General features: G+C 42.2%; 1 protein-coding gene across 1 annotated transcript in view; it reads right to left on the bottom strand.

Annotated features, from left to right (window-relative positions):
• LOC126426705 (uncharacterized) overlaps window positions 1-20,955 on the bottom strand; it is an 82,826-nt gene that overhangs the window by 28,743 nt on the left and 33,128 nt on the right. The window contains exons 4-5 of the mRNA XM_050088627.1: window positions 18,639-18,766; window positions 12,380-12,555 (exon numbers count right to left, since the gene is read on the bottom strand). Of these exons, the coding sequence (XP_049944584.1) occupies window positions 12,380-12,555; window positions 18,639-18,766 (304 nt within the window). The remainder of the gene's footprint in view (window positions 1-12,379; window positions 12,556-18,638; window positions 18,767-20,955) is intronic.

The following is a 20,955-nucleotide window of genomic DNA, read 5'->3' as shown; positions in this document are numbered from 1 at the left end:
AAAAAAAAATTATGTCTGTTCGTATGCTCTCATGCCAGCTCTGGATAGCATTGTAAGAGTTCTATCGAAAAAACTAGTAACATATTCTGTGCAGGTAATTGTTTACGTAGTAACTGCCATTATTAAGGAATGCTTATGAGCATTTCCCGTGAAGTTTGAACCCCTTTTACGATAAATATAAATTTTTTTCACAGTTCTTGATATATATGCAATAGTTCTAGATTTCCCTGCTCAAAACACGAATAGTTCTACAGAATTTCGGGAAGAAAACAATAACACGGCAAAATTTTGGTATGGTAAAAAATTATTTGTCAGTTTGGAAAAAATAAATTTGTATAACAGTTCTGTTGGCAGTTCTGGATAGCACCGGAAGAGTTGCAATGAAAATGATAAGAACATTTTTGTGGCGATAATAGTTTATACAATAATTGTTTTAATCTGATACTCACTTTATCTAATATAGCAAAATTCGTAGAATAGTTCTGATGACAGTTCTGAATATCACCTACAGAGTTCTACCAAAAACTATAATAACATTATTTGTGACGATGACATTATATGAGATAATTAATGTGGGACTCACTTTTGTCAGGTAAAAGTAATAAATTCGTACAAAAGATCTGACGGCATTTCTTAATACGACCCTAAGAGTTCTACCGACAACTGTAATAACATTTTTTGTGGGGATAACAGTTAATGAGATAATAGCATTTTCGAGAGACCCACTTGGTCTACATTATAATAAATTGGCACAACCCTTTTGCTGCCAGTTCTGGATAGCACCGAAAGAGTTCTTTTAAAAACCCTCATAACATTTTTATGGTGCCAGTAGATTATGAAATAGATTGTGTGTTCTCTCTGCAGTGGGTGTGCGCCGATGTGAAACTTACTGGCAGATAAAAACTGTGTGCCGGACCGGGTCTCTAACCCCAGGCTGTGACCAAAGAATATCGTCACAATATCCTTTCGTCCAGGAGTGCTTCTTCTGCAATTTTCGTAGGACAACTTCTACGAAATTGGGAACGCAGGAGATGAAGTACTGCTGGAAGTACAGCTATGAGTACGATCGTAAATTCTCACTTTTATTTTGGAAAACCGAAAATCGAAAACCGGATGTATATTCTACTAAATACAAAAAGTCTAAATGTTCAGCACTATACAAATGCCAGTACACCTTCTTAAGACTGACTGTAGTAACTGTAGGTGGAAGCGTGGGATGTGCACGCTTAGATGATTCAAGGAGAGAAGGCTGGTCAGTGCAAAACAAACAGATGGCTGAGAGAGCAGATACATTCACACGCGCCACTAACCAGATGGTGTCACACCTGTCGAGAATCGCGCCAGAGGTACAATGAGCTGTGGTGGAGTGCTGTTGGCGTGGTTACTATGGAACTTACTTGATGGGCATCAATACACCGTTATATTAATGTACAATACTTGAGAAACAATGTCATTCACACACTCCAAGTTCCTTATCACTCAGTACTAGACTAAATTACCGGCCTGGTGATAAGCAGCCTGTGTACCTCACCGACTACACATCTTCGTGTTATAAGAAAAAAAAAGAGAAAAATACCAAGGGACACAAAATATGAATCCGGATAAACCGGAAATCCGGATTATTGAGGACCAAATAAACGAGGTTCTTATTTACAAATTTCGAACTTCTTATTAACTTTAATACTGTATCCCCTCAACATTATAACACCTCTATCAGTCATGTATTGAATTAGGATTTAAACATACTACTTAGTTCGTTTGTACGATATATTCAGTAAATATACTTACATTTCTATACATCGTAAAGACTTTTAACTCTCGCTGTAGTGTAACTCATCAAACTTCCACACTTCCTTTCTAACTAGAACAAATGTTTGCAACAATATTAACGACATCAATTTCAAATTTATTCGTTACACACAGCACATGTTTTTATGTATCCTAGTGGCTGGTGATGTTGCAATATAACTTTCATCCATGAGGGTCCTGGGCATATTTTTAGCTGTTAGTGGGTCCTGGATGTCATGAGAGTCCAAAACAATTACTGTTTTACGTGATAAAATTCATCTGGTTCTTCCTGAATCTAAAAATATACACTTCATGTGTGCCTTTCATTGTTGTATGTATGATTCAGTATCGACGCTAATGCTCTCTTGATGAGATATGAGCCGATTGCTCGTTTTTATCCACTGTGCCCTTTCGTATTTCATTTCAGCGATTAGTTTACTTGTTTATCAACGTAGTAAGTAGTACAAAGCTAATCCAGAATGTAAACTGCACTTAAATTCTGTTTGAACTGTTTAATAGTCAGTGTCCGCTGTCTGAACGTCAAATATCAGATTAATACACTGCGCCTGGTTGCGTTATTTTATAGGAATTTTATTATTTTAAGTGGGAAGTACTAGATAATGTTGAAGAAATTCGAAGCATATTGTTCGAAGAGCATAATATTATTCGAAATTTACCTGTACCAATAGGTGCAGCCAAAGCAGCATTTGTGATGCTGTAATTACCTCATAGATACCGATTTTTGTCTATTGTAGTTTTGTATTCCAATCAGAATTTAGAGAGCATCAAAGCCTCATTTCAGCGTGAGAGAGGGGTAAAATCAATAGATAATATTGAATTGAAAGCCTTCATCAGTCTCTTGTTTTTAATTGTTGTTAACAAAAGTAACAGATAAAGCCTGGAAGATCTGTGTGGAACTGATGGTGATGGCATTGAAAAATTTCACCTCGCAAACGAACATAAAACGTTTCAAATTTATTCTGGAGAGCCTTAGATTTTACAGTCGCGCTATTCGTGATGAAAGGAGACAATTAGACAAGCTAACAGCTATTCGGGAAATATTTACTGTGTTTGTACGCAACTACCACAAATCTTAAACCTCGGAGAATATGTTACAGTAGGCAAGAAGCTGGAAGTATTCTGTGGAAGGTACAGTTTTCGCCAATATGTATCAATCAAAACAAACGAGTATGGATTCTTAAGTGTGGATTCTTAAGTATTTTACCTGTAAAATTTGGAAATATACGCTGTGTTGCAACCAGAAGGATTTACCAACTGAGCAATAAACAATTTGATGTTGTTCTGTGACTGTGTAAACCTATATATCAGTCAGGTCGAAATGTGAAAGCGGACAACTGGTTTACTAGTACTGGAATGATAATAGAGCTATGAAGGGAGAGTTTTTCTTCTGTTGGCATGATGAAGAAAAACAAGTGTGGAGATTTCTCTAGAGTTTGCTATCAGTAAAAGAAGGGCTGCCCACATTTCCTATTTGACTTCCACAAGACTGAACTCTAGTTTTCTCCGTACCTAAAAGGGGAAGTGAGTGATCCAGGCATCACGTTTGCATGAAGATAATTCGATAGATGCTGACATTGTAGATAAACGGAAGCCATCCACCGTAAATTTTAAAATAGCGTTAAGTGTGGTATTTTCACAGCGGATAAGCCGAATGCTTTGTACAACGCTGCAAGAAATGTACGCCGCTGCTCAATGGTTGTATTTTTGTAATGATCAGTACAATTGGAATCTATGCACAAGTGATTTATTGTGACAACAGGAAGAATTGTATCAAAAGGAAAGGGTTCCTGAATCAGCTTTGTTATACAATGTTGTTGTCTTCGCTAAATTCTGCATAACTATTGAAATTTTGTACCGAGAACTCTATAACTATGACTTATCTATCAAGAACTCTGAAAAAAATATATATTTCTGAAAAAAAAGGGGTGCCAGCTTCACAGTAGGAGCTCTTATGGGGTTCTTAATTAAGTTGCGATTACCTCTTAAACTATTACCTGCACTAAACAATTCTGCTAGGAATTTCGATAGAACTCTTCACTTGGTGTCCAGAACTGTCATCAGAACTGTTGTACGAATATATTTATATTTTCTGTAGAGAAAGTGTGTCCCACATTAAATCAATTTATCACAAACTATTATCGCCATAGAAAAATGTTATTAGGATTTTCGATAGAGCTCTTGGGGTTCTGTTCAGAACTGTCCTCAGAACTGTTGTACCAGTTTAATTTTTGCGAAAATTGACAAAAAATGATTTCGATAGTAAATTTTTTTCGAGTATTGTTGTTTTCTTCCCTAAATTCTGCAGAACTATTGAAATTTTGTACAAAGAACTCTAGAACTATGGCATACCTGTCAAGAACTGTGAAAGAAATACACATTTCTGAAGAAAAGGGTGCCAACTTCACAGTAAATGAAAAGATTTTCACCTTAAATTGCAATTATTTCGTAAACTATTAGCTGCACAAAAAAAATGTTAATTGGGTTTTCGATAGAACTCTTGGAGTTCTGTTCAGAACTGTGCTCGGAACTGTTGTACTTATTTACAATTTGCGAAAATAGACGAAGAATGTTTTCGATACGAAAATTTTTTCGAATATTGTTTACGTCGCTAAATTTTGCAGAACTATTGAAATTTTGTACAAAGAAATCTAGAACTAAGGCATATCTATCAAGAAATCTGAAAAAAGTATACATTTCTGAAAAAAAGGGTGCCAACTTCACAGTAAGTGAAAAGATTTTCTCATTAAAATGCAATTATCTCGTAAACTATTAGCTGCACAAAAAAATGTTACTTGGATTTTCGAAAGAACTCTTGGAGCTCTGTTCAGAACTGTGTTCTGAACTCTTGTACTTATTTACATTTTGCGGAAATTGCCAAAGATTGTTTTCGGTACGAAAATTTTTTCGAGTATTGTTGTTTTCGTCGCTAAATTCTGCAGAACTATTGAAATTTTGTACAAAGAACTCTAGAACTATGCCATATCTATCAAGAACTCTGAAAAAAATGTATATTCCTCGAAAAAGGGGTGCTAACTTCACACGACTGAGATGGGCGCGCCTTCCTGCGTCCGTGGAAGCGGCTGGCAGCGGACGGTTCGGGAGAGCGATTTGGGGGTGCTGCGCCAGGTGTTCTCGAGAAATCGCGGTTTATTAGAAGTTGAATGATTGGTCATATCTTGGTTGATTTACTTGTTAAATTCTACTTGTTTTCTTGGTCAGTCTCTCGTCCGCATTTGTTAGGCAGTTAGTATCTGTCTGTGTGTCTGTCGGTCTGCCGTACGTTAGTAGCTGCCTCTGTCATGTTTGTCGGATTCGGTGTTAACGAATTTATTGCTTGAAGTGTAACGGGCGAATTTCTGAAATATGTTTTTATCTTGCCTATCATCTTGAGAGGCGGTATATGTGTAATGTAGAGCATCTTTGTACATTTTATGTAAATGGTCATTTTAGTATATAAAGTTGCCACCCTTCCACCGTAAGCGTTTCTTTTTTTTTTTTTTTTTTAATCAAGTTGCACTTTCGGTGGCAAGTTAACTTTTTTTTTAATGTTAGTGTTTTGTACCATTTCCATCCCTCCTACGGGGTGCATAGTTTATGTGCTTGTGTGAGTTTTTAAAATTTTTAGTTTAAAGTAATCTGGTGTGTTGCACCAGTGTAGTCTTTCAGAGGTTGTTGTGACTACGGCCGTGTCAAAAGGGAGCGGCAAGGTTCTCAGCCCGAAAGCTCATACTGTCAAAATTGGTTCTTTCTGCCTGTGAATAAATTGTAACTATGATATTTAGAGGGTGATTTCTGATTATAATTTTAAATCTGTTTTATAAAAAAAGGGCTTTTAGGAATAAAATTTCCATTTGTTGAAAGAAATTTGTTTTCATCAGTTACCCACTGGCAACCATTTCCACGCTCACATAGTGTGATTAAATGTGTTAATGTTCTTGATGAATCGCTAGTAAATAAAGTAAATTCTTAAGAAAAGGTTTTGAAAGTAAATTCACGGTTCAGTTTGCTTTACCCGTTACTTGTGTAATCTGATCATTCCATTTGAGATCATTTCGAATAGTCACACCCATCATCAGCAAACAACCGCAGATCGCTGCCCACCCTGCCCGCCAGACCATTTACGTATACAGAGAACAACAGAGGTCCGACCACACTCCCCTGGGGCAATCCTGACGCTACCCTTGTCTCTGATGAACACTGACCGACGAAGAAAACATACTATTACGTGAGAAATCCTTGAGGCACTTACATATCTGTTAACTTATTCCATATGACCGTAACTTCGTCAACAGTCCGCGATGGGGCACAGTGTGAAATGCGTTTTGAAAATCTCGAAATATGAAATCTGCCTGTTGCCCTTCATCCGTAGCATTCATTATACCGTGTGAGAAAAGGAAAAGCCGAGTTTCGCACGAGCGATGCTTTCTAAACCGTGCTGAGTCGTGCACATATGCTCCTCAGTCTCTAAATATTTGATTATTTTCGAACTGAGAATATGTTCAAGGATTCTACGTCAAACAGAAGTTACGGATATTGGTCCGTAATTTTCTGGGTCCGTTCTTTAACTTTTCTTATACACTGGAGTCACTTGCACTTTTTGCCAGTCGCCTGGGACTTTGCGCTGCGCGAGAGACTTATGTTAAATGCCAGCTGGGTAAGGGAGCAGTGCCTTAGGGTGCTCTCGGTCAAATCGAACTGGCATTCCGTCCGGACCTGGCGACTTACTTGCTTTCAAGTCTTTCAGTTGTTTCTCTACGCCAGTTATGCTTATTACTGTCTGTCTGACGGTCAAACAAAAGGTACATTCGTACGATTCACCTGTATGAATGATTTGCTGAAGGTGAAATTTAAAACTTCGACTTTCGTTTTGCTATCTTCAGCTGTCCCACAAGATCCGTCAACAAGAGGCTGAATGAAAGCTTTAGACCCGCTTAGCGATTATACGTATGACCAGAATTTTCTCGGGTTCTCTGCCAGAAGTTTTGGTATGGTGTGTGGATGGTAGCCATTGTATGCTTCGCCCATTGATCTTTTTGCAGAGGCACGAATATCTGCTAACCATCGCTTGTCCTCATTTATGTGTTCCCTTTTGAAAAGGAGTGCAACGGCCTCTGCTTCCTCAGAATCCGCCGAATTTCGTTTTTAGACCATGGTGGGTCTTATCCATCCTTTATCCACTTACTAAGCACATAACTCTCCAGACCACGATTTACAATGTACTTAAACATTGCCCATAATTCCTCTACATTCATCTTCCTGGAAGTATTATCAGTTCATTGTCTAAGTGAGAAGTTAATAACTGCTAATCTGCTCCATCTAGCAGATTCACTCTCGTAGTTTTTTGACTGATTTATTAGCTTTCGTAATCGTAGTTGCTGCAGTGACATGATGGTCGCTAAGCCCCGTTTCGACAGTAACACTGCGGTTAGGTCCGGTCTGTTTCTAGCTAGAAGGTCTAAGATATTTGCATTACGCATAGGCTGCTCACCTAGCTCCTCAAGACTGTTTTCAGAAAACTTGTTCAAAAGTATTTTGCATGACTGCCTGTGTCTGACAATCTGAGCAGTTCTCTTAGGTTGTTCACACATGATGCTGTAGTTTACCGTCTAGTAAGGTCATCCGAAGACCAGTATCAGTTGCAAAGCGATTTAGAAAAGATTGCTGTATGGTGTGGCAGGTGGCAGTTGACGCTAAATAACGAAAAGTGTGAGTGATCCACACGAGTTCCAAAAGAAATCCGTTGGAATTCGATTGCTCGATAAATAGTACAATTCTCGAGGCTGTCAATTCAACTAAGTACCTGGGTGTTAAAATTACGAACAACTTCAGTTGCGAAGACCACATAGAAAATATTGTGGGGAAGGCGAGCCAAAGATTGCGTTTCATTGGCAGGACACTTGGAAGATGCAACAAGTCCACTAAAGAGACAGCTTACACTACACTCGTTCGTCCTCTGTTAGAATATTGCTGCGCGGTGTGGGATCCTTACCAGGTGGGATTGACGGAGGACATCGAAAGGGTGCAAAAAAGGGCAGCTCGTTTTGTATTATCACGTTATAGGGGAGAGAGTGTGGCAGATATGATAGGCGAGTTGGGATGGAAGTCATTAAAGCAAAGACGTTTTCCGTCGCGGCGAGATCTATTTACGAAATTTCAGTCAACAACTTTCTCTTCCGAATGCGAAAATATTTTGTTGAGTCCAACCTACATAGGTAGGAATGATCATCAAAATAAAAAAGAGAAATCAGAGCTCGAACAGAAAGGTTTAGGTGTTCGTTTTTCCCGCGCGCTGTTCGGGAGTGGAATGGTAGGGAGATAGTATGATTGTGGTTCGATGAACCCTCTGCCAAGCACTTAATTATGAATTGCGGAGTAATCGTGTAGATGTAGATGTACCCCCTGCAGTGAATCTATAGCGTCCCACTCTATACTTGGTGGGTTAATGTCGCCACCGACTAGTGTCGCGTGATCTGGATATTTATGCACAGCTGACTATAAACCTTCTTTCAATGACTCTACATCTGTCTGAGCAGAGTCGACTGGGCGGCAGAAAACGCCAACAATAAACATGGTTCCACCTAGACTTGTTATGCGCGACCAGAAAACGTCACTGTCACACTCCAGTTCAACCCCAGTAGACAGAATATTTGTTGTCGACTGCAGTGAACACTGCCCCTCCTACGGCGTCTAATGTGTCTTTCCGATGAACAGTCCAAGACTCGTTAAATATCTCCGAGTTTTTTAGTTCGGATACTAGACAGCTCTCAATTCCAAGAATAATTTGAGGCTGAGAACTTCTCTGGACGGCGGTAAATTCGGGAAATTTGTTACCAATACTTCGAAAATTTACTGATAAAATTTTTACTCAGAAAGCGGTCTGATTTCCCTATATGTGTACCAGCTGGCAAGTGTTCATGAGAGTACCTCAAACTACTGCCTAACGTGAAACCGCCCATGTGCACTCACAAGTAACCTGCCACCCGAGTTACAGCTTCCTTTGTGTAGTTCATCCCTGTCTTACAATCTACTCATCCCCACTTTTCAGGTCACCACGTAACAATTCCTTGTCCAGTCCCTGGCAGACTATTCGTACTTTTATCCCATCACACTATCTGCAGGTCTCCATGTACAGTGAATCAGTAACCCACTCACAGTGCCAAAGACAGAGGTGGAGTAGCGAACCAAAAATTCCCACACAATAACCAATGTGGAGTAACAATACTGTTCCTCAAAAACAGCCGCAGTTGGCTACAAATCATGTTCAATAACCTTGCCTAATACTTTATTCTGAGTGTGTATTTTACAACCCTAACAGTGATCTGTGCTACTAACAGTCTCTGTCCGAGCCATCCTATACCACATACACACATCAAAAAAAGTTTTGCATCACCCCAGTTCCCAGAACTCCTGAAGGTAGACGTTGACTGTGTATATTGTATCACAGACAGAGTCCCTTTGTCTGTTCAGAGATGTCACTAAACCCATCCAAAGATGTAAACAACCATGCACGAGCACTGTCTATTAGACGGAGGGGGTCCGACAGCCGATCAGTTCCATTCATTCCACCAGGAAGGAGGTACACGGCTCGTGTTGTCTGTGGTTCAACCGTACCTAGACGGTCAATACTGCGGTTCTATCTCGTCCGCTTGGTACTTTATGCCAGGAAGGGCTCTCTATAAGGGAAGTGTCCAGGCGTCTCGGAGTGAAGCAAAGCGATGTTATTTGGGCATGGAGGAGATACAGAGAGAAAGTAACTGTCCATGACATACCTCGTTCACGCCGCCAAAGGGCTACTAATGCAGTGGATGACCGCTACCTACGGATTGTGGCTCGGAGGAACCCTGACAGCAACGCCGCCATGTTGAATAATGCTTTTTGTGCAGCCACGGGACGTCGTGTTACGACTCAAACTGTGTGCAGTAGGCTGCATGTTGCACAACTTCGCTCTCCACGGCCATGGCAAGGTCCATCTTCACAACCACCTCACCATGCAGTGCGCTAACGATGGGCCCACACTGACCATTGCCTCTCCACCCGTGTACAGTGTGTTACAAGAAGGTGCGGCCAAACTTTCAGGAAACATTCATCACACACAAAGAAACAAAATATGTGGACATGTGTCCGGAAACGCTTACTTTCCATGTTAGAGCTCATTTTAGTTTCGTCAGTATGTACTGCACTTCCTCGATTCACCGCCAGTTGGCAGTTGAAGGAAGGTAATGTTGACTTCGGTGCTTGTGTTGACATGCGACTCATTGCTCTACAGTACTGGCATCAAGCACATCAGTACGTAGCATCAACAGGTTAGTGCTCATCACGAACGTGGTTTTGCAGTCAGTGCAATGTTTACAAATGCGGAGTTGGCAGATGCCCATTTGATGTACGGATTAGCACGGGGCAATAGCCGTGGCGCGGTACGTTTGTATCGAGACAGATTTCCAGAACGAAGGTGTACCGACAGGAAGACGTTCGAAGCAATTGACCGGCGTCTTAGGGAGCACGGAACATTCCAGCCTATGACTCGCTACTGGGGAAGACCTAGAACGACGAGGACACCTGCAACGGACGAGGCAATTCTTCGTGCAGTTGACGATAACCCTAATGTCAGCGTCAGAGAAGTTGCTGCTGTACAACGTAACGTTGACCACGTCACTGTATGGAGAGTGCTACGGGAGAACCAGTTGTTTCCGTACCGTGTACAGCGTGTGCAGGCACTATCAGCAGCTGATTGGCCTCCACGGGTACACTTCTGCGAATGGTTCATCCAACAATGTGTCAATCCTCATTTCAGTGAAAATGTTCTCTTTAAGGATGAGGCTTCATTCCGACGTCATCAAATTGTAAATTTTCACAATCGACATGTGTGGGCTGACGAGAATCCGCACGCAATTGTGCAATCACGCCATCAACACAGATTTTCTGTGAACGTTTGGACAGGCATTGTTGGTGATGTCTTGACTGGGCCCCTTGTTCTTCCACTTACGCTCAATGGAGCACGTTATCATGATTTCAAACGGGATACTCTACCTGTGCTGCTAGAACATGTGCATTTACAAGTACGACACAACATGTGGTTCATGCACGATGGAGCTCCTGCACATTTCAGTCGAAGTGTTCGTACACTTCTCAACAACAGATTCGGTGACCGATGGATTGGTAGAGGCGGACCAATTCCGTGGCCTCCACGCTCTCCTGACCTCAACCCTCTTGACTTTCATTTATGGGGGCATTTGAAAGCTCTCGTCTACGCAACCCCGGTACCAAGTGTAGAAACTCTTCGTGCTCGTATTGTGGACGGCTGTGATACAATACGCCATTCTCCAGGGCTGCATCAGCGCATCAGGGATTCCATGAGACGGAGGGTGGATGCATGTATCCTCACTAACGGAGGACATTTTGAACATTTCCTGAAACAAAGTGTTTGAACTCACGCTGGTTCGTTCTGTTGCTGTGTGTTTCCATTCCATGATGAATGTGTTTTGAAGAGAAGTAATAAAATGAGCTCTAACATGGAAAGTAAGCTTTTCCGGACACATGTCCACATAACATATTTTCTTTCTATGTGTGTGAGGAATGTTTCCTGAAAGTTTGGCCCTACCTTTTTGTAACACCCTGTATATTCACATCAGTTCCTATGATGAACTTAACTGGGGATGTCAACTGATCATCTTCGTTTCAGAAGACCTTGTCCACTTCCCAGGCACATCCATGTCCAGACCCCCTACCAACTTCTTCAGGTATAACTGATGAAGTCTTTCATTCAATTGACTGAGTCTAATTGTCCATCCTAATCCATGTTTTCTACCTACATAGCTATTCCACTATATGCGACCTAAAATAATCCAAGAACACCGCCGTAAGACGTGCCTACTGAGAGCTTACCCATTACCACATTGGAAGCCACCTTATCGCCCTCCAAACTTCCAGCGTATCTCCTACACTACTCCTTTCCATGGCCCCCTATGTCAACACTCTCTCTCACAACCTCCAGTATTTGCGCTCTGTGCTACGGACTGATTTAAACACAACAACTACAGGAAAAAATATAAGAACCTCAACTCTGCTGCCATCTTCCCTCATCGCTGCTTGGATTTTTCCGTCGTCAATTGAGATGAACATGACTTGTGGCCTCATTTCCTCACCGATTGGAGGCCAGTATCTGGACTAGAGTCGCTACTTCACTTCAATAGCGTAATTTCTCCCGCAGGTGACATTTTTTTTGTCCCAGATAAGATGAGGAGACGCTCATCATTGTTTCTACAAATTATGAAAATTTCGGAAGTATCTGCAACAATCAATATTTCCTCAACTCAAAGTAGTAACACCATTCGTTGTGTTCGTTTTCTCCGCTCGTCTGCTGCATTATACGTGGCACATTTTAAGACTAAATACGAACCAAGGCTAAACGGAATCAAAAAACTTTGTAAATGACTCTGTAACCATCTCCTTATCTGCTGTCTATCAATCGTTGTTCTTTACTCCATTCTGAATTAAATGATCCCAGTATTTACTCTAGCAGTAATTAATGCTTCCATGGAAAAAATGTGAAATAAACTCTAATAAATGATACCTGAGTATCAAGCGTCCCGGCTTCTCCTTGTCTTCTTCCACTTCGAAATGCCCTATCTCTTTGCTGGCGTATTGCATGTCGTGTACCAATCCGGTTAGTTTCGTGTGCAGCATGTCCTTCACACGTTGCACGTCCTTAATCCAGCCGTGGAGTTGCTGATCACTCGTGCGGTTACCCTGAGACACACAGAAAACAGTTCAGATTACTTGCATAGCATTCACAGGCAGCAGCCTGACTTAATTTACAGTAACATCTACCACTATTACATAAAACTGAAATTACTGCCAGCGCATGAGTGTAGTACATTCAGTTTCGCAGGCATTAAAACATTAATGCACAGCAGATGCCTACTGGGGTTTTACTAAATACACACATTTCTCAAACTATGACACCAGAGAAGAGTTGTTGTTGTGATCTTCAGTCCAGAGACTGGTTTGATGCAGCTCTCCATGCTACTCTATCCTGTGCAAGCTTCTTCATCTCCCAGTATCTACTGCAGCCTACATCCTTCTCAATCTGCTTACTGTATTCATCTCTTGATCTCCCTCTACGATTTTTACCCTCCACGCTGCCCTCCAATACTAAATTGGTGATCCCTTGATGCCTCAGGACATGTCCTACCAACCGATCCCTTCTTATAGTCAAGTTGTGCCACAAACTTCTCTTCTCCCCAATTTTGTTCAATACCTCATCATTAGTTATGTGATCTACCCATATAATCTTCAGCATTCTTCTGTAGCACCACATTTCGAAACCTTCTATTCTCTTCTTGTCTCAACTATTTATCGTCCACGTTTTACTTCCATACATGGTTACACGCCATACAAATATTTTCAGAAACGACTTCCTGGCACTTAAATCTGTACACTATGTTAACAAATTTCTCTTCTTCAGAAACGCTTTCCTTGCCATTGACAATCTACATTTTATATCCTGTCGACTTCGACCATCGTCAGTTATTTTGCCCCCGAAATAGCAAAACTCCTTTACTACTTTAAGCGTCTAGTTTCCTAATCTAATTCCCTCAGCGTCACCCGACTTAATTCGACGACATTCCATTATCCTTGTTTTGCTTTTCTTGATGTTCATCTTATATCCTCGTTTCAAGTCACTGTCCATTCAGTTCAACTGCTCTTCCAGTTGCTTTGTTGTCTCTGACAGAAATACAATGTCATCGGCGACCCTCGAAGTTTTTGTTTCTTCTCCATGGATTTTAATATCTACTCCCAATTTTTCTTTTGTTTCCTTCACTGCTTGCTCAATATACAGATTGAATAACATCGGGGAGAGGCTACAACCCTGTCTCACTCCCTTCCCAACCACTGCTTCCCTTTCATGCCCCTGGACTCTTACAACTGTCATCTGGTTTCTGTACAAATTGTAAATGGCCTTTCGCTCCCTGTAATTTACCCCTGCCACCTTCAGAATTTGAAAGAGAGTATTCCAGTCAACATTGTCAAAAGCTTTCTCTAAGTCTACAAATGCTAGAAACGTAGGTTTGCCTTTCCTTAATCTAGCTTCTAAGATATGTCGTAGGGTCAATATTGCCTCACGTGTTCCTATATTTCTACGGAATCCAAACTGATCTTCCCCGAGGTCGGCTTCTACTAGTTTTTCCATTCGTCTCTAAAGAATTCGTGCTAGTATTTTGCAGCCGTGACTTATTAAACTGATAGTTCGGTAATTTTCACATCTGTCAACACCTGCTTTCTTTGGGATTGGAATTATTATATTCTTCTTGAAGTCTGAGGGTATTTCGCCTGTCTCATACATCTTGCCCACTAGATGGTAGAGTTTTGCTACGCCTGGCTCTCCCAAGGCTATCAGTAGTTCTAATGGAATGTTGTCTACTCCCTACTCCCGGAGCCAGACAAGAGAGCTGCAGATATTTCTTGGTAGTTGACATTACAAACGTCTGGATGTATGGGTACATACTCTCGTGACGATATGCCCGACTCAGATGTTCTGGGGCTGCCAGCAACATCGAGTTCCTATGTGTAGAGCCACATGGCGTGGCTGGGACTCGAAAGAGATTCTATTCAAACTTTTGAACGATTTTCGAAAATAGAGGGGTCTACTCTGTCAAAATATTTCTCGTTACCAATGCTGTCAGAAACATGAAGACATGTCGCGACCGTTTGCAAACGCAATGATAGACATCAGCCTCTCCATATCAGAAAAATTATCTGAATTAATTGTGCACACATGAATTGTCAGTTCGATTCAAAATTTTGTATCGTTTTCCGTTGTCTGGCTGCTCTTTTTTGCCGAAAATTTCAGTTTGTTGCTTGTCATCTAACATGATGTCGTCTATATCTGAATACGTCTCGAATATTGCAGATTTGAAGGAATGTAGCACGGTTTATTGACCTTGCGAGTTTCAGAGGGGAAAAAATGAGCCTGTCCCAGTCGCTCTAGCTGACCATAACAGAGAAACCAAATCGGAGAAGATGTTTCGAAATAACTCCAGTGGATGAAAAGAGAATTCTGTGGAACGATGAGGGTTCCATGTGTCAGTCTCAAAAATATAGAATCGCTTAGCAGCCCGTGTGTCTGTCCGATTGTTAAGAACCCTTTCTGCTAGGAACTGGTATACGTATCAGGTTCAAATTCCTGTCATATATTAAAGTCGGTGGTCCCAGTGAGGTATCAAAATTTTAAGCTTACAAGTCACTGCAATCAAAAGATGCGGCCATTTATGTCAATATATTGATACTCGAAAACTCACTCGTGAAACCCTGAAACGTGCTTTCCGTTGATCTAGAATAGTGAAACTTGGCAAGATGCAAGGTTTCACAGTAAAAGGAAAACATTCCGAAAATTATTAATCTGGGATTATGAACACGAAAAAATGCTTCTTTGTCCTGTTTTTATCAATCTGTCTATTTGCCTGTCCGAGTGTTAAGGTCCTTTTTTCTGGACCAGTTTTGGGTACGAAGTTCAAATTTATGTCACATATTGAGGTCTATGCTCCCTTGGCGTTGTACAAATTGTAAGTTTATAAGCCAATGCAATCAAAAGATACGGCCATTTATGCTACATATTTTGATACTCGAAAACTCACTCATCGAAACCTATAGGGTGCTCCCCATTGACTTAGAATCATGAGATTTGGCAACAACTAAGTTTTCGAGTACAAGTAAAGGAAAAAATCTGCAACTTGTTACGTTGTAATTATCTCAGAAAAAAATATCTTTTGCCATTTGGAGATACAATGCAGTCATCATCTGTTAAAAGCATAACATATTAACGCAGAGTACCGGGCGTGAGTCGTGCTTGCGTAGCTCAGATGGTAGAGCACGTGCCCGCGAAAGGCAAAGGTCACGAGTTCGAGTCTCGGTCCGGCACACGATTTAATCTGCCAGGAAGTTTCATACCCTAGAATACATACATAGTACATGTGTTGCGAAACAACCCGAATCACCTAAGAAAGCAAGTCTTCCGGTCCAGACGGAATACCAGTCAGGTTCCTTTCAGAGTATGATGACAACAATAGCGCCTTTCTTAGAAATCATCTACAGCCGCTCACTTGACGAAGGGTCTGTTCTTAAAGACTGGAAAGTAGCACAGGTCACACCAATATTCAAGAAAGGAAATATGAGTAAACCATTGAATTATAGACCCATACCACTGACCTCAATTTGCAGTGCGATTTTGGAGCATATACTGTACTCGAACATTATAAATCATCTTGAAGAAAATGACTTATTTATACATAACCAACATGGATTCAGAAAATATCGTTCTTGCGCACGAAGTAATGAGTGCTGTCGACAAGGGATCTAAAATGGTTCAAATGGCTCTGAGCACTATGGGACAACTTCTGAGGCCATCAGTCCCCTAGAACTTAGAACTACTGAAACCTAACTAACCTAAGGACATCACTCACATCCATGCCCGAGGCAGGATTCGAACATGCGACGGGAGCGCTCGCGCGGTTCCAGACTGTAGCGCCTAGAACCGCTCGGCCACCAAGGGATCTCAGATCGATTTCATATTCCTAGATTTCCTCACAACTATTAATCAAATTGCGTGCGTGTGGAGTATCATGTCAGTTGTGTGACTGTATTTGTGATTTCCTCTCAGAGAGGTCACAGATCGCAGTGATAGACGGTAAATCATCGAGTAGATCAGAAGTGACATCTGGCGTTCCGCAGGGTAGTGTCATAGGCCCTCTGCTGTTCCTGATTTACACAAATGATCTAGGTGATAATCTGAGCAGCCCTCTTGGAATGTTTGCAGATGACGCTGTAATTTGCCGTCTAGTTAAATCATCAGACGATCAATTTCAATTACAAAATGATCTCGAGAGAGTTTCTGTATGGTGCGAAAAGTGGCAATTAACACTAAACAAAGAAAAGTCAAAGTCATCCACATGGGGACTAAAAGAAATCCAATAAATTTTGGGTGTACGATAAAATGCACAAATCTAAGGGCTGTCAATTCGAGTAAATACCTCGGAATTACAATTACGAGCAACTTAAATCGGAAAAACCACGTAGATAATATTGTGGGGAAGGCGAAACAAAGACTGCGCTTTGTTGGCAGAACATTTAGAAGATGCAACAAAACGACTAAAGAGACAGCCTACATTACACTTGTCCGTCCTCTGCTGGAATATTGCTGCGCGGTGTGGGATCCTTACCAGGTAGGACTGACGGAGGACATCGAAAAAGTGAAAAGAAGGGCAGCTTGTTTCGTGTTATCGCGCAATAGGGGTGAGAGTGTCACTGATATGATACGCAAGTTGGGGTGGCAGTCACCGAAACAAAGGCGGTTCTCTTTGCGGCGAGACCTATTTACGAAATTTAGATCCCAACTTACTCTTCCGAGTGCGTTAATATTTTGTTGACACCCACCTACGTAGGGAGAAATGATCATCATAATAAAATAAGAGAAATGAGAACTCTAACGGAGAGATTTAGGTGTTCCTTTTTCCCACTCGCCATTAGAGTGTGGAATGGTAGAGAAGTAGTATGAAAGTGGTTCGACGAACCCTCTGCGAGGCACTTACGTGTGAATTGCAGAGTAACCACGTAGGTGTAGATGTAGAATACTTAAGAGATATTACTGAACCAACATCAACGAACTTTGACTTCTCTGAAATAAATGCGCTCTGAATTATGACTTGTATCAGTGTGCATGAGAAAGATATAGTTATGTTCTAGCTTTTGTAGACTAATTAACTAGTGTTCTTCAATTTCTGCTCGTGGTCTTCCTATAAAGTCACTTCATCTGCTTATGCTATGATTTTCGTGGCACCTGCTGTTGAGCGTTGGCAAAGTACCCTTATGATATTTTCCATGACAACATCCATATCAGTGCGTGAAACTTTATCTGTTATCTTATTAGACACTGCAATTCCCTGCCTATACCTCTCCGACCCCTACCTTCCTCCTTACACTGTTGTTGTGGTCTTCAGTCTTGACACTGGTTTGATGCAGCTCTCCATGCTACTCTATCCTGTGCAAGCTTCTTCATCTCCCAGTACCTACTGCAGCCTACATCCTTCATCTCTTGGTCTCCCTCTACGATTTTTACCCTCCACACTGCCCTCCAATACCAAACTGGTGATCTCTTGATGCCTCAGAACATGTCCTACCAACCGATCCCTTCTTCTAGTCAAGTTGTGCCACAAACTCCTCTTCTCCCCAATTCTATTCAATACCTCATCATTAGTTACGTGATCTACCCACCTTATCTTCAGCATTCTTCTGTAGCACCACAATTCAAAAGTTTCTGTTCTCTTCTTGTCCAAACTGGTTATCGTCCATGTTTCACTTCCATACATGGCTACACTCCATACAAATATTTTCAGAGTCCTTCCATTAGGAGTACAGATTCCGAAGAAGCAAAGATGCATGTCGTGACATAAAATGCCAGACAATAGACTCTAGACCAGTCTCCACTAAATCTGTGACTAACAGGCTTAGGCTAGTAAACCAGGATCTGATGCAAAGTTTCCTAAATCTGTTAAAAAAGTAGCGGGAAAATACAAAAAAAGGAAAATACAGACGATTTGCTTCCCTATCCTTGACCATTCCGAGGTTTGCCTCCCTGTGCCAAAGCCGCACAAGGCCCACAAAGTAGAGGTCGGTTCAGAATTCTAGCAGAGGGTTAGCTTTAGAACTGGGCAACCAGAGACAGCTCCAGTGTGAACTGGGAAACAGGCTCCGTGAAATGACCAGGCGGTGTTTGTCATTTTCTCACACCTCGTACATATAACACAGTTTATAAGAGAGCAAAAATCACCACTTACCATATGTTCGAATGCGAGGGGAACGAACAGCTGTGAGAAGTGCGTCGCGCTGAGCGACAGCAGCTGCGACAGGTCCCGCCAGTAGTTGGAGAGGCGTTCCCGGTAGAGCGCCGCCTGGGCCTGCAGCCCTGCACAGGACGGGAGAAGACGTGCTGGTGAACAAGCCGGGGGGCTCAAACCTCTGTGGGAGCACAGCTGTCACTTCCTGCCCTCACAGAGTGTGCGCAAGCAGCATTCACCTTCTGAAACTACACTCATGCTCACAAATTAAGGATAATGCTGATACGTGGTGTAACAACGCTCTGGTGGGCGGTTTGCGGGTTTAAATCACCTCGGGGTTTTGTTTGACCTGCGGTCGTCGCACGGTGGCGCTGGCAGCAGTCCACATACGCAGAGGTGTGTTGGTGCATGTCAGAGTACGGTGCAGCGAGTAAGTGTGCAGACGTGCTAATGGTGACTGTGTGTTCAAAATGGCTCAAAGAACACATATTGTGACGTTATGAGGGGTAGGATACTAGGGCGACTGAAGGCTGGTCAAACACAACAGGTCGTAGCACGGGCCCTCCGTATGCCACAAAGTGTGATCTCGAGATTACGGCAACGATTCCAGCAGACTGGAAACGTGTCCAGGCGCTACAGTACGGGACGTCCACAGTGTACAACACCACAAGAAGACCGATATCTCACCATCAGTGCCCGCAGACGGCCACGGAGTACTGCAGGTAGCCTCGCTCGGGACCTTACCGCAGCCACTGGAACAGTTGTCTCCAGACACACAGTCTACAGACGACTGAACAGACACGGTTTATTCTCCCAGAGACCTGCAAGGTTTATTCCACTGAACCCTGGTCACAGGAGAGCCCGTAAAGCCTGGTGTCAAGAACACAGTACATCGTCATTGGAACAGTGGTCCCAGGTTATGTTCACGGACGAGTCCAGGTATAGTCTGAACAGTGACTCTCGCCTGGTTTTCATCTGGCGTGAACCGGGAACCAGATACCAACCCCTTGAAAGGGGCCTGTATGCAGGTCGTGGTTTGATGGTGTGGGGTGGGATTATGATTGGTGCACACACACACACCTGCATGTCTTCGACAGAGGAACTGTAACAGGTCAGGTGTAACGGGACGTCATTTTGCACCAGTATGTCCGCCTTTTCAGGGGTGCCGTGGGTCCCACCTTCCTACTGATGCATGATAACGCACGGCCCCACCGAGCTGCCATCGTGGAGGAGTACCTTGAAACAGAAGATACCAGGTGAATGGAGTGACCTGCCTGTTCTCCAGACCTAAACCCCAATCGAGCACGTCTGGGATGCTCTCGGTCGACGTATCGCTGCACGTCTTCAAACCCCTACGACACTTCAGGAGCTCCGACAGGCACTGGTGCAAGAATGGCAGACTTTACCACAGCAGCTGCTCGACCACCTGATCCAGAGTATGCCAACCCGTTGTGCGTCCTGTGCACGTGTGCACGGTGATCACATCCCATACTGATGTCGGGGGACATGCGCAGGAAACACTTTCGGAACGGTTTCTTCAACTTACCAATACCGTGGACTTGCAGACCTGTGTCGTGTGTGTTCCCTACGTGCCTATGCTATTAGCGCCAGTTTTGTGTAGTGCCACGTTGTGTGGCGCCACATTCTGCACACATCCTTAATTTACGAGCATAAGTGTAGATGAATATACACTGTCAGTAATCGTAAGAGTTACAGTATGGATTCCATGACCAGACTTTACGAAGCTCATATTCCAGCGACAAATTTAAAGAGCACATCAGGCAGAGCGAGAGGACTACCGCCAGCTAACGTAGTTTTCACTCATAACAATTCTTCATACATTGCCTAAGGGTAGAAGTATGAACCTATTTGAAGAAATGAAAACGTACAGCTACTTAAAAAACCAGCCACACGACTTGCTCAGCAATAATACAGATTTAAGAAATAAGAGGCTTGAGATAATTTCCAGTCAGTTTCATGTGCTAATAATAGAAGGTAACATAAATGAGGATGTGTAGTTTGCCTATTTGACTTTGACTAACTGACAAGCATAGGACGTGGAGATTTGCACAGAATCGTGTCTATGCCGGTTTTATAATGTGAGTAGTCCTTATTGTATGAAGTGTTTTGCAAGAGCAACAGAAATAGCCCGTCTCCCCCTAAAAGTCCTAAGCGCCATAGAAATCTATGACTACATTTGTACTGGTATGGTACCTTACATATTAATAGTACATTTTACAATTAGGTAGTGGTACACATAGTGTTCTGTAATTTGTGGGAAGTATCCCATCAGACATTTTTATCTCAGTTTATTGTA

Source organism: Schistocerca serialis, chromosome 11 (genome assembly GCF_023864345.2).
Source record: "Schistocerca serialis cubense isolate TAMUIC-IGC-003099 chromosome 11, iqSchSeri2.2, whole genome shotgun sequence".
NCBI lineage: Eukaryota > Metazoa > Arthropoda > Insecta > Orthoptera > Acrididae > Schistocerca > Schistocerca serialis.
Note: the sequence above shows the minus strand (reverse complement) of the source record. Positions and strands in the feature narration are given on the sequence as shown.